The 13,862-nt window shown below is 32.5% G+C and overlaps 1 protein-coding gene across 1 annotated transcript in view; it reads left to right on the top strand.

The window, feature by feature from the left end:
• The window catches only part of LOC143248117 (uncharacterized), a 155,456-nt gene extending 146,778 nt beyond the window's left edge, over positions 1-8,678 (top strand). The window contains exons 15-18 of the mRNA XM_076496549.1: positions 2,538-2,597; positions 3,043-3,147; positions 5,837-5,999; positions 7,748-8,678. Coding sequence (XP_076352664.1) covers positions 2,538-2,597; positions 3,043-3,147; positions 5,837-5,959 — 288 coding nt within the window. The 3' untranslated portion in view covers positions 5,960-5,999; positions 7,748-8,678. The remainder of the gene's footprint in view (positions 1-2,537; positions 2,598-3,042; positions 3,148-5,836; positions 6,000-7,747) is intronic.
• Positions 8,679-13,862: the final 5,184 nt, after the last annotated feature.

Genomic DNA, 13,862 nt, shown 5'->3' with positions numbered 1-13,862 from the left:
CATGATCTTTCACCTTCTACCCTTACTAGTTGTAACTACCTTTTGGTTCGATTGGTCTATTCTTTCCTACGTTCTTCCTTGTTCGATGTTTACTTTCATCATAATCAACACCTTACTTTCCTTGCTTCTTGTCTTCTTCATCCAATGGAGGAGATTCTACTTCCTTGCATGCAGACCACTCCTATCTTCATCATATGACGATTCCCACTTCAACAACCACTAATGGTAATTTTACAGACTTCAGTGTGATTGTAACTAGAAATTTTTTATTTATATTTTTTTCCATTTTTTACCACTTTCTCTCATGAATCTCCTCAAGGGTGAGTAGTATCTGACAAGGTATTCTTTAACTGTAAATCTCCATTTTATCTTCCATGGCTTCACACAGTCAAAGTTCAGATGGGGTGTTCCACAAGGTCGCTTGACAGTGAATAACATGGTGATATTTTGTTTCACAAACAGGCCTTTTCTGAACTGTCCCATCCATGGACTGCATAGGTAAAGCAGAAAGGAATTGTTGCTCATCTCTGTCATGCCTCATGTGAACCATTTAATGTGGTCTTCTTTTCAAGACAAAATTTCATAATCGCCCATTTAACTGCCTTAAATGGTGTCATTTCTTCAGACTCTGAAATGTATTGTCACTCTCTTTTCCTCAAGTGGAGTATGGGTGTTCTTACCAATTTCCAGTGTCAAGCTTCTGGGGGTGGTTGACTCTGAAGGTCACTCACTTGAAGGGGTTTCACAAAAGAAGATGGCTGTAACCATTCACTCTTAATTAGGGCAGCACTGTTCTGCTCGTGTAGATGAGATGTGGCATTTTATTACCATTTTACATGACCACTGGATTTGAACCCATCATCTTACTATATAAAATGGCCTCCTGATACCATTTACGTTAACACTGGAGTTGAGCTGTCAAAATTGCAGTTCATCCCCTTGATTGGAAACTGTCATCCTACCCTCACATATATGTCAGTACCCACAAGGAGGTTTGGAACCAGAACGAACCAATCATCATAAGTACTCACGGACGTTTGGGTTGTCTGTCGTTCTCTCCTGATTACTGTATCTGTGTTGTAGATCATAGTAGTAGTATGTGGCATTGTTACAGTTATATCTCTGACAATCCCTCCTTCTCTTGTTATGGGGATGTTATTGCCTTTGGATGGTGCTGGTCAGTGCCACATTTGGGGAGTTGATTCCATATGATAGACATCTGTTCAATATTAGTTGTTAATTTCTAGATTGGTGGATTCTTGGATTTGAAGTGAAGACAGTATAGTTCTAATCTTACCCTATAATAGATGATAGTGTCCCATAAGAAGGTTTTAGATGTGATTTACTTACCAAGTATGGTCTGCCTTGCCTTAGCCACTTTAAACTCACGGACACACACTTGTTTACCCACTTTACTCTTGTGAGACTGATTTACCTTTGCTTACTCTGGTTAGGACCACTTTCCTATCATGCTCTCTCCCACTTGGATGTGCACCTTTCAATTTTTGCACTTTTGTCTTAACATTGCACTTGTGTATGAAGAGAAGATGTGCAGATCTGTATCTCATTATCAGGGGGCCCTTTCGACAATTTCAGGGCTACCTTTTTTGTTCCCTCAACCCAGACCCTCATACTCAGTGTCGGATTCTAGTAAATCTTGTAAGAGGAGGTAAATACCAGATCAGAAGTTATAAATTTCCTGTACTGAAAAAATGTATTTCTGGTAAGTACTTTCCTTCATCACACTTTCTCCCCACTACTATGGAGCTGATACTTTCTGTCAAACTTTGAAGTGAAGGTGTGATAGAGGAGTGTAGAGGGAGCCACATGCATCTTATGAGCATATCATGCCGCTATTAGTTAAGAGATGATGCATGATGAATTATTTGAGAGACATGTTGGAATATAGTAATTCCAGCAGGGGAGAGCAGAAGGTTTGTGGCATGAGTAAGCAAACAGTTTATGTATAGAGGGCAGCACAATAAGAGAGTAGTAAATCTCATGTACATACACACTCTTATAAGTTTATTGACTAATTACATTCCCATTGTTTTTTTTTTTTTCAAACATTATCATGAGTTGTTCTAAATTACACTAATTGATACGAAGTTTCGTTTGGAGAGGAAATAGAAATGTTATCGATTTTACTGTGGATTGAGAATATACACAGACATTGATAAATTTCCAAACCACATATGGAATTATTACTGTTGAAAGAATGGGTAGATATAAGTCTTTTTTATTGGTTTATTTTGTATGAGAAGTATTTTTGTTTAAAATGTTTTTAAATCAACTTGAAAATAAATTGTTTTGGGTAATAAATTTCTCTGAACATGTTGTTGGAGTAGAATTATTAAGTTAGATCTTTATTTTATTTTGATTGTTTTTTTTTCAAACTATTGTATTTGTAAACATTAGCTTAACTTGTTAGAGAAATTGGTATAGTGTGATAGCTACACAACCTGTTATACTTCTTGAAAAGTGAACTTGAATGCACTGTTTTCCAATGAAGGTGTTTAATGTGTTTTGAATTTCAGTTTCATTTCTCTGAGGAACTTGAAATTCCCGAATCAGACGAAAACATCAGCTTTGAGCAGGTAAATTTTAAAATTTCGAAAATACAAGTTTTAAATAAAATTACAATCTGATATGGAAGATTATTTTAATCATCCATTTTAAATAGAAGAACCATCACTTGTTTTAATTTACATCAGTTGTTTGAAAAATTATTGTAAATGTATATATGAAACTACTGGGTTGAAGAATAACTGTTAAACCCTGGAAAGATTTGTATTACATCACAGAATATCTATTATGTTTTCAAAAATGGCAGTACATGAATAAGGGATTTAGTTTTGAATGAATTTAAAAACAAAAAATATATTTTATTAAACAGTTTCTGTAGTTGGCAACATAATGTTCAATATGCACTAGAACATAATTTAGTATAAAATATTTCTTACTGAATATATTAAACTTCATAAATACAGCTTATAGGAAAAGAACTAAAACAATAAAAAAATGTGTTTACTTGAATTGAAGTCCACAGAGCTAGATTCTCCCAGTGAATGTAACAACACAGCAAGCAGGTTGGCAGACACAGTAGACTGTCTCATAGAAGGCAGGATGAAAGCAGTACACAAAGAGGTAAGTACCTTATTAATACTGGCTTCTGACTTTGCTTTTGAAAAATGTACAGCAAATTTACAGGTTATTTTCATGCTTAAAAATTTTCTTTTCCACCTCAATGGTGTTAATTACAAAAAACACTGTTGATCAATAAAATCTTTTTTTCTCCAGGGACTGGTGCATTATCTTTAAAATTCTTAGGGACAAAAAGGGAGTAGAGCTTCTTTGTTTACATGTAAACAAATGCAAAATTAAAGAAGCCTTACTTATACAAGAACTAAAGCCATAATTAAACCAATGTAAAGGAATAGGTTATTAATTTGTACAGGAAAAAAGTAACATCCAACTTCAAGGCTCCCTACAATCCTGTATTTGTTTATACTCTCGTTTCTAAGCCAAGTTTCCAGCAACTCAAGATACTCCCAAAACTCATATAATGTCTGGTAAATGAGGTAGCCATTGACATAGAAAGTGGTGTGTGAATGATTTAGTCTGTGTAAGTACTCCTCCAAAATGTGTTTCATATGTTTACCAATAACCAGAGTGGCACCCTCTGCATGAAAATTGTAGTGTCACATATGTTGCTGCAGAATGGGAGAATCATGCTGGTTGTGTAAGCATTTCACGGTATTGTGCAGTCCTTGTGAGAAGTAAGGAATTTAACATAAATTATGTATTATAATATTATTATTAGTCAGGCATAGCATAGTTTTTATACCCTTCTATGTTATTTGGTTACAGAGCCATAAACTATAAAATCAGAATCTTCCTGCCTGCCACATATTCTCTTTAACAAATTGCTAGTAGTTCTTAATGACATTTTACACTATGCTATTTATCACCAATAAAATGCAATATTGTGTTATTTCCCATTCAGAAAATTGTCTCATTAGCTTTCAGTTCAAACTTTATTCTCATGGTCAAAAAAATTTGTCAACAAAGGACTTGTAATGGTTATTGAAAATTTATATTTTGTTAAGGTACAGAAAAAATTATAGAATGGATAGAAAAGATCAGTTAGGAGTCACAGGCTTGTTCAATGGGACTGAGCCCATTGCAAGAAGGTTAATTCTAAACCATTTGTACCACACCATTCATAATATTATGCTTTGACATGTTTTGCATTTGTGAAAGTAAAATGGGTGGATCCTTCAGCCAGTTACCTCCATTTACTTGCTGGTCAGTGAATCTCAAAAGAAACTGATTTTATCTGCATCAAACTTTACCATCTTTACCTGTCAATTTTCAATAAAAATGTTTTTATTGGTTAATGGAAAAAACAATATTGTTTATACATGGTATGTTTAATTGATTGTCTCTCTTACAGTTGAACTTATTTTTCTTCATTGTACTCAGTTTCTGTTTTGCTTTGGCATCACTTTGGTCAAGTGTGAAGTCATGAAAATTTTTGTAATCACAGCTATGTTCATCTTTACATACAAACTTGTAATTTATAATATAATTACTACATAAATACCAACATGAAATATTTTTGAAAATGTGCATTTAAACAAGCATTTATTTTTGAAGAACTATTCTGTACCATTATTATATAATAACTGTTTGATGAATGGAAAGTCTGGATTACTTCACAGGCTTTTTACAGGAGACTTACTGTAAAAAATTATTAAACATATTATTGTCAGATTCTGTTTGATAGAATTCTTTTCAGAAATGGCACCTGACTGAAGCAGTTAGCGTAATTGGTTCCTTCATTCTAGAAAAGTACAGTCTAATCAGCAGACATATAAAAATAGTTTATGTATAATTGACAGGTGCTGCACCAATATTTTAACTCTTCAATGATGTTTACAAACGCTACTAGAATTTTATGCCTCTTGTCTCCTCCTTCATTTGACAACCACTGAAGTGGCAGGCAAAACAATGCCAAAGATATCCTCTTAAAATTTTAGAAATGTTTGCAATATAAAACAATATTAAGGATGTCCTTTAAAACCTCAGAAATGTTTACAGCACAAAACAGTACTGAAGAAATTCTCTTAGAATACCAGATATGTTGGCAATACAAAACAATATTGAGGATATTCTCTTAAAATCTCAAAATGTTGGTATTAAAAGCCTATATTTAGCACATGACTTGCCTTCTTCTGATTCAAATTTCTGTCTTCAGGCATGTTCATTCTTTCAATGATGGAGGTATTATAAGTGATGGTCAATCTCGTTATTTATTGATAAAAGTGTAGCTTGTAGCTCGAGAGTTGGCAGTGGGTTGTATTGACTATCTGCTTTCTCGCTTCCCAGTGGCACAGCGGTATATCTTTGAACTTAAAATGCTAGAATCTAAGTTTTGATACCTGTGGTTGGCAGAGCACAGACAGCCCAAAGTGTTACTTTGTGCTGAATTTCAAACAAAGCTACCATCTCTCTAATTTACTACCTCTAAATTAGAGATGCCTAGCACAGGTAGCCTTTGATTAGCTTTATTGAAAATTCACAAACAAATAAAGCAAGTGGTCACCAACTGACTTGGTAAGAAATACTCTCAGGTACTTTTTTTTGCATTTATTAAATGCTAACATTTATAACTGTTTCAGTCAAGGTGTAGAAAAGTGTGTGGTGACACTCTGTGTTAATTACATTTAAATTATTGGCTTAGTGTCCTTTAGCAGATCTGAATGAAATGTGGTGTTAACACAGATACTTTAGTGTTTAATTTTAAAAGGTTATGTTTTTGTGATTATTTCAGATTGCTCTACTCAAACATCAGCATAATATCTTTCAGAAACACCAAAATATTGAGAGAATTTTATTGCTGTGTACTGTTTTTCTACAAGTATTTTTAATAACCAGCTATTATTTTTCCATCTAAATACACTGTGCTGCCTCGTTGAATGAATCTTTCAATAAAGGTAATTAGGTTTCATGTTACAAAGTGCTGTATAAAACAGTATATTTTATTAAATGCTTTTGGTGTGTGTGTGTGTGTATATATATATATATATATATATATAAATTTGAAGAAATATATTTTTCATTAATTTATAATTTACTTTATTCACTCCCCAACCTAAATGCACTGTGAGTATGAAAACATTACTTCTTGGTCAGAGGTCATTCTTGCTGTTCATAGAATATCAGTATTTTCAAAAAAAAGGCCAGTTAAAATGTGTATAAATACAGATTAACACTAGTTTCAAATTAAATATAAATCATGAAGTTGGTAATATTTCAAGTTTCAGGTTAAAGAATATCAGTCACAATACCATTAGTTTCTGGCTAAAGATTAGTTGTAATGTCAGTAGCGCCAGTTATAATACTGGTAAAATATCAATAGTTTTCGGTTAGGTTAATTGTAATGTCATTAAAATACCATTAGTTTTAGGTTTGTTCATTTGTAAAGTCTCTGGGATATCAGTTGTTTCAGGTTAATTCAGTTGTAAAGTCATTAGGATAACAAGAGTTTAAAGTCAGAGGTCAGTTGTAATGAGAATAGTATATCAGTAATTTCAGCGAATAGATCAGTCATAATATCTGTAGTATATTCATAGTTTCAGGTTAAAGGTCAGTGGGATATTAATGTTTCATGTTATAAATCAGTTGTAATGACAGTAGTTCCTAGTTAGAGGCAAGTGTTAGCTCATGATAAAAACTATGAAAACAATAATATGAATGAATAAGACATTATGTTAAAGGGAAATGTATAGCTTCTTTCGCATGCAATAGTCTGAGACATTATTTTTAGATTTAGACTCATTTGATTAGAGGTTTACAAAATACCTGTAGTGTTTTAAATTATGGACTGATTGTATTTAAAAGCAAGTGTTAATTTGAATAAAATACAATTTACCTGTTTCATGAAACAAATCTAATCATGACTAAATGACAGTATCTGAAATGTCATTACTTAGTTTCCAAATGCCATTGGTGTTCAACAATATCAGGGAATCTGATATTCTTTGTCTTGTTTATAAAACATATCTGAATACACTGAATTGTCATTACTTGGTTCCTGTTTATAGATATTTATTTAGACTTATTGTAGAGTTAATTATACTATATCTTTTGTAAACAAATAAAACAAATCTAATCATGATTGAATAAACTTTTATTACCTCAGTTCCCACATGTCATCAGTATATAAGAATAACAGAGTATCACGGACTAGTTTATTTGAAATCAAGTAGTAGAAAAATCTGTCATCCCATTTTTTCCTTTCACCTCTAAAAAAAACTTGAAGATTTTTGACTTCAAAGTTGTACAAAAGAAGTAGTTTTGTGTATTCATCTGTCTAGCAGTAGATGATTTTAAGATGATTTTGGCCATTTTACTGAAAAGAAAATAATATTGCCAGTTTTTATCCTGGTAAGTAAAAGATTATGTAGCTTAAAACAAATTTTTTAATCTAATGTTTCTGTTATAAATTATGTGTACATAGATATACATACACTCTTTTGTTTCTTTCCTAATTTTAAAGTATTTAAATATGTATACTTTTATGCACGTATAATGAATACAAATCGAATTTGGCATAACTATATAAATCTTTTAAAGAACTCTTTAGTAAGTGTAGAGGTTTATTTCAGTATGAAAATTATATTTTGTCTTTGTAAACTTGATGCTACTACTGTGTCTTCATGTTTATTTTGTATGTATTTAGAGTTGCTGAACAACTGAAGAATTCTAAATGCAATGTAATCCTTGCACACTGCAACTAATACTTGGAAATATGTATTTACATCATCATCAGGGTTTGGTTGTTCTCTTAGTGCATAGTATTTAAGAATGTATAATTTTCAGCAGATTGCCCAATGTGGCTTTGCTATAAGAAAACGTGTATGATTTTAGAACATGTGGTTGTTATCTCACATGAAAGTAAGTGATCTGTGATTCTTGATTATTTGTAAATACTGTTAATATAAAGATAAAAACATATAAACAATGAATATTTTTCACTACTACACTGACTATAGACATTTTATTATAGTACTAAATTGTTTTTTAAAAACATATAAAAATAAGATTTTTTGTTGATAGGAGGGTTATAGCTGTATTGACCAAGTATGTTAGAGATTTGAAAATATGTGGATCTGTTAGCAGAGATATGGTATGTGAGATGTATGTATTAGTGTGAAACAAAGGGATATATGAGTGATATATTGATTCAAGTACTTATGATATGATATTTGAAGTTTACTGTTAACAAATGGTTGAACTTATATGAAAATGTAAGTAATTCATATAAAAATCTTATGTTTTGATATGTTCTCTTTTTAGTATTTCCTTTGATCCTGAAGATCCAACCAACCAGTTGTATGTTGTACAAACTATTAACTAGTTCTTCAGGAACACTTCAATAACAGTTTGGTTTGATTTATCCGAAAATAAGTTGAAGAATCCAAATCCCTGGTCACTGTAGTGTGTGTGTCATTTTCACGTGCTACAGACTCATCATTAATTACAAAATTAAAGTTTATGTATTTTTGTGAATTATTGTTATGCTGTTTATATAGGAGTTTAAAATTATTTTTCAAATATTCTTGTTAATCAAAATTTTTCCTAGAGATTGGTGATTTAGGCACAAATTGTACTGTGATAATGTTTTAAGGATTTAATGTGTGTTTTTTATCAATTTCAAAATAACTAATTTATTATGTAAGAATATTTTGTAAATAAAAATTTCGTTTGCATGATTCTAAGAGTTTTCTGTATTATGTGTAATCTTGTGATAAAAGTACATGTACAGCTTCAAAAGAGTATAATACTGTGTTTTCTGTATTCTTGGTTGAAAAGCATTAAGTTATGACTTAAAGAAAATTAAAGTAACCAACAAATATTAAGAAAAGGTTTACTGTGGCAGACTTAACTACCTTTATCCTAAATTAAAGCTTGATGTTAAAAAATTCAGAAAAACAGATAATGCACTGGATAATCACTAATCATTCCAGAGAGGAATTTTTATTATTCTTCAACCAAATTAACATGGGAACAAGAAGTATAGTTTTTTCACTGAGTGTAGATAATAAATTGATAACAGCTGTTGTTAGCATTGAAGCCCGTAGTGCCAGATATGTTTCAAAGTTGGTCTATGGAACTTGTTTACAATTACATTAACAACATATTTTTCATTAAAGTTGACACAGAACATCCAAATATGTGCTAAATGTGATCTATGGGATTTGAAACCAGACTTGTTTTTGGTTATGTTGATGATATATTGTTACAGTTGGTTGTATTGACTCACAGCATCCAAGGAGAAGCTGCAGGTGGTCGATAGGTTTTGAAACCAGACTCTTTTATGGTTATGTCGACAATATAGTGTAAGTTACAGTTAGTTATGTTGACACATAGCACTCAAGGATAAGCTGAAGGTGGTCTGTAGGATTTGAAATCAGTTTTTTATGGTTTTGTTAATAATATATTGTGAGTTACACTTGGTTATGTTGGCAAACAACATTCAACTATGTGCTAAAGGTGGTCTATGGAATTTGTATCTATATTTTTTACCATGTATGGTGTTTCTTGTTTCTAAATATTCCTGACAGCGTAATAACAAATTATCCTGCATCAGTACAAAGTGTGATTTAATTGTGTGTATAGTATTTTACATGAGTGAATCTAGTGTCACATTAATACATCTTCATATGACAAATTTCTTGAACTAAACCACAGTAACATTTCCACTTCTATTTGTGCTATATATTCTCATTCCATAACTGAACAGTGAAGCTGAATTTCCTAATGAACATAATACATAGCTAACTGGAAAATAAGAAAGGTATATATGGCATAAAACCCATATCTCTCTCAAAACTTAGAGATGATTTCCTAAAGAATTTGTTTATTTTTAATGTTATGCAAAGCTACACGAGAGTCCCCAATTTAGCACTATAAGACAAATAGGGAAGGCAGCTAGTCATCACCACTAACTGCCAACTCTTGGGCTACTCTTTTACCAATTAATAGTCGGATCAATTGTCACATTATAATGCCTCCACAGCTGAAAGGGCAAGCATGGTTGGTGTTCCAATGTACAACCCTCACTTACAAGATGAGTGCCTTAGACACCTACCTGTACCAGGTCTTCCGAAAGAAAGCCAAGAACTGAAGCTAAAGATAAGGAAAGTAAACCAGAGAATAATAAATCTAAAAAGAAAAAGATTATTGTTTGTTTTCTTCCAGATAAATATATCATATCTGTGTACAGGTTTACATATGCACCTGAAAATGGCATTGCAACTTCAAAACATATGCAGCCAGTATTTTAATGGTTATATACTGACCTGGATTAAAATGTAAATATAATCCAAAACCTAACAGCAATAACTAAATATTACAAACTGTAAAACAATCTAAGAAGAGTAAAAAGTTTAAAAAGAATAAAATAATAAAGTTAGAAATAATAAAAGGTTCAAAAAAGGAAAAATAACATTAGAAGAGTAAAAACTATGGATTAAAAACAAGAAAATAATCTATAAATAATATGATATTTTCTTCCATTTTGAAAATATATTTTGGAATGAATAAAGCTGTTGTTTAATATTTGAAGAAAATATTATGGAAACAGTAAAACTGTAGTCTAAAATTAGAGAAATAGATTTTAAAGACAGTTTGGCCATAATCTAAAATTTTAAAAAGGATTATGATATGTGTTAAGAATAGTAAATCTGTAATTTGTGATCTTTAATGAAACATCTTGAAAACAGTCAATGGACAGTTACTAACTGGGTAACTACTTGTACGAAACTCTTTCATTTCAGTCTTACACAAAATATATAAGAATGTGACTGTAACTGAACCCATCTCAAACGTATGAGGAACTTCAAGTTTTGGAGCATTAAGACACGTATCAGTAATAATCATTATCATGATAGCAATAACAACAGCAAAGTCACTGATGACTGCTCTTATCTGTAAAAATTCCAATAAAGAGAATATAAGCTTTTTTTCACAAAGTTAAATAAAACAGTATTTATCTTTAAAGCATGAAATCTTTTGACTGATGTAATTTCTACAAAAAACAAGGAGAAAGAGAAAAGAAGAAGTCCAATGTTGTTAAAAGAATAATACAAGTTTGGTAAAAACAAATACTTCATTTTGAAGAATAGTAACTAGTATAAAAAACAAAGTTCATTAATTTTATAGAATAATCTTATTTTGAAATAAACACCATCACTGCATTAATAACTTTGTTCCATGTTAAAATCTGATGTGAATGTTACTTCATAAAGTAGTACCATATGTTACTATCATTATGTTGACATAATAACAGTATCTATACAAAGAAAAATTAGAAAAATCTCATTACCCTCTTCTATAACATTGCAGTAATTTACTCAAATACTCTGTAGGAAAACACTTTGCCCACCACCCCTGTGGCTGGAAACCAGGTGTGGTAGGGACTCCCAAGCTCCACTAGTAGAATACAGGGATAATGTGCACTGGGAAGTCCAGAGGAGTAGTGCAATATGTGAACCACTTTTGCGAAATTTTTAAAAGCAAATCAACCTCGATTCATTTATTATGATGATCAACAGGTATGGAGAGGATTCTTTTTAGCATTGCCCATGATAGTTCCCAAGTGGTAGTCCAGCATAAAGTGCTAATACTATCTGGAAAGCTCCTAGATGATCTAATGGAACATCTCATTTGTACAGAGCCTGCTGCAATGAGGATTAATAAGTACAGTTAACTTGGTTACTTGTATAGAAGTTGATGGATAAAAATACATCTGTCTGAGCAATAGTTGCCACAAAGTGAGCTACAGTGAAAAAAATAGGTAATGGACCCAGGAAGATAAAGAAGCAAAAGGAAGAGAAAAAATATCATTCACCCATCCTTATAATCTAGCAAATGTAGTCAAAACGGCTGTAAGGGGTAGGCAAAATTGTCAAAAATTCCAAATCATGTAAATAATGCAAGGTAAAAGTATTGAGAGAAGTCCACATACCAGTCTGCATGATGTCCTCTAAAAGACGTTTAATCAGACGGCTAAAAAAATGTGATTTATCCTCAAAGTAATTGAGGATAAATCTTGGGAAACTGAAAACTACAAAATTAAGTGTTGATTTCTCATGCTTCTAAAGAAGTTAGTGTGATCCACATAACACCTCAAGGCTCTGACAGGACAAAACAAATGATCTGAGTCTGGATCAGGTTTATACATGAAAAATAGCTAGCAAATGAATTTGCAAAAACGGATTTGTCTGTTTCCTTGAGTACCAAGAGTCATTGGAAGAAAATACCTGTCAGGAAATAGCTGGACAAAAGTGTCCACAACTCCAATCACTGATGCCTACATGCTAGCAGCAACAACAATTACTGTTAGGGAAGATTTGTACATAGTACATGAGGCTAAAGATTTGAATAGATGTTGAGATAAAGCATGTAATATCACCTTAATATCTCAGTTTGGTAATGAAAAAGGGTGTTTGGGATAAAGAGCTCTTAATGATCCGAGAAGGCCAGATAATACTGGACGTTTAAATACTTTCTAATGTTTAGTATATAAAAGAGTAGTCAATAAAGCTGCCTTAGATAAAGTGATACTAGATGAAGCTAGACCTTTGTCAAAGAGCCAGGTTTAAAATGAGACATAGTGAATACATTTGGGCAGAGCAAGTTCAATTTCCTCATGAGATAACATTGGCAGTAAGTGTGCCATTTTCATTGATAAATAGCCATTGTAGATCCACAGATAGATTGAGACAAATACAAAACAACTTTACAATTTAAACCCTGATGCAAAGGACAGCATAATTTCCATGCATGAAGTCTGAGCTTAGTAATGCCAGATAAGGGCAGCCTCAACAGACACAGCCATAGAGGAAGTGACAGAGCCAGACATTCTTGAAGATTCTTGTAGAAGAAGGAACCACGTTTGGGTCAGCCAACCTGGTGCTACCAACAGTACTCAATAAGTAGTGGATCAAATTATAGCCAGAACTCTGGGTAACAGATAACCTGGGGAAAAGGCATAGAGATGCAATGCTGCTCAATTTCGACTAAATCCATCTATCAAAAAAGCCCGAGGATGAAGTACTGGAAACCAAAATGCCTGTAGTTGAGAGTTCTATTGAGTAGCAAATGAGTTAATAATCAAAGTCTCAAACTGAGAGAAAGTCCACCAGAAAATCTCACAATGGAGCATCCATTCAACTGGGCTAAGAAAGTTGACCTGCTATTAAATTCATCGTCCCTGGAATATGGCAAACTAGGAGTCTGACTGAATAGGAGTGAGCTCAGTGGAGAATACCCAAAGTTCAAAACAGCAACAAATCTTCAAGACCACTGTATAAATGTCAGAATGAATCACAGTAACTTTCCCCTTCAACAGATCAAGACCTTGAACCATTGCTTGTTGAACAGCAAAAAGTTATAGAATATTGAGATTGAAGGAAGATTTATTTCCATCCATAAAATCTGAAATTTCTAACTACCAATATACACACTCAATTCCCGAAAGGAGGTATCTGTGAAAAGATAAATATCGGGATGAGCAGGGTGGTACAGGAACACCAACAGCAGTGTTGGTCTAGTCTAAATACCACTCAAGATCTGAGATGATATTAATGGTTGTAGTACAAGATCCATTGATTGCTCAGGTAGATGAAGGTTGTTACAGAGAAATATCACCATGGGTAACTGAGTGAGGTATAAAAGACTGAAGAAAGTGAGAAAAATCAAACTAATGCTTTGATGGGCAAAGAGAAACCCTGACAGTCAAGTGCCAGTAGAAGTAAGTATGTTTTGGAAACCAAACTATTACACAACCA

Source organism: Tachypleus tridentatus, chromosome 4 (genome assembly GCF_004210375.1).
Source record: "Tachypleus tridentatus isolate NWPU-2018 chromosome 4, ASM421037v1, whole genome shotgun sequence".
NCBI lineage: Eukaryota > Metazoa > Arthropoda > Merostomata > Xiphosura > Limulidae > Tachypleus > Tachypleus tridentatus.
Note: the sequence above shows the minus strand (reverse complement) of the source record. Positions and strands in the feature narration are given on the sequence as shown.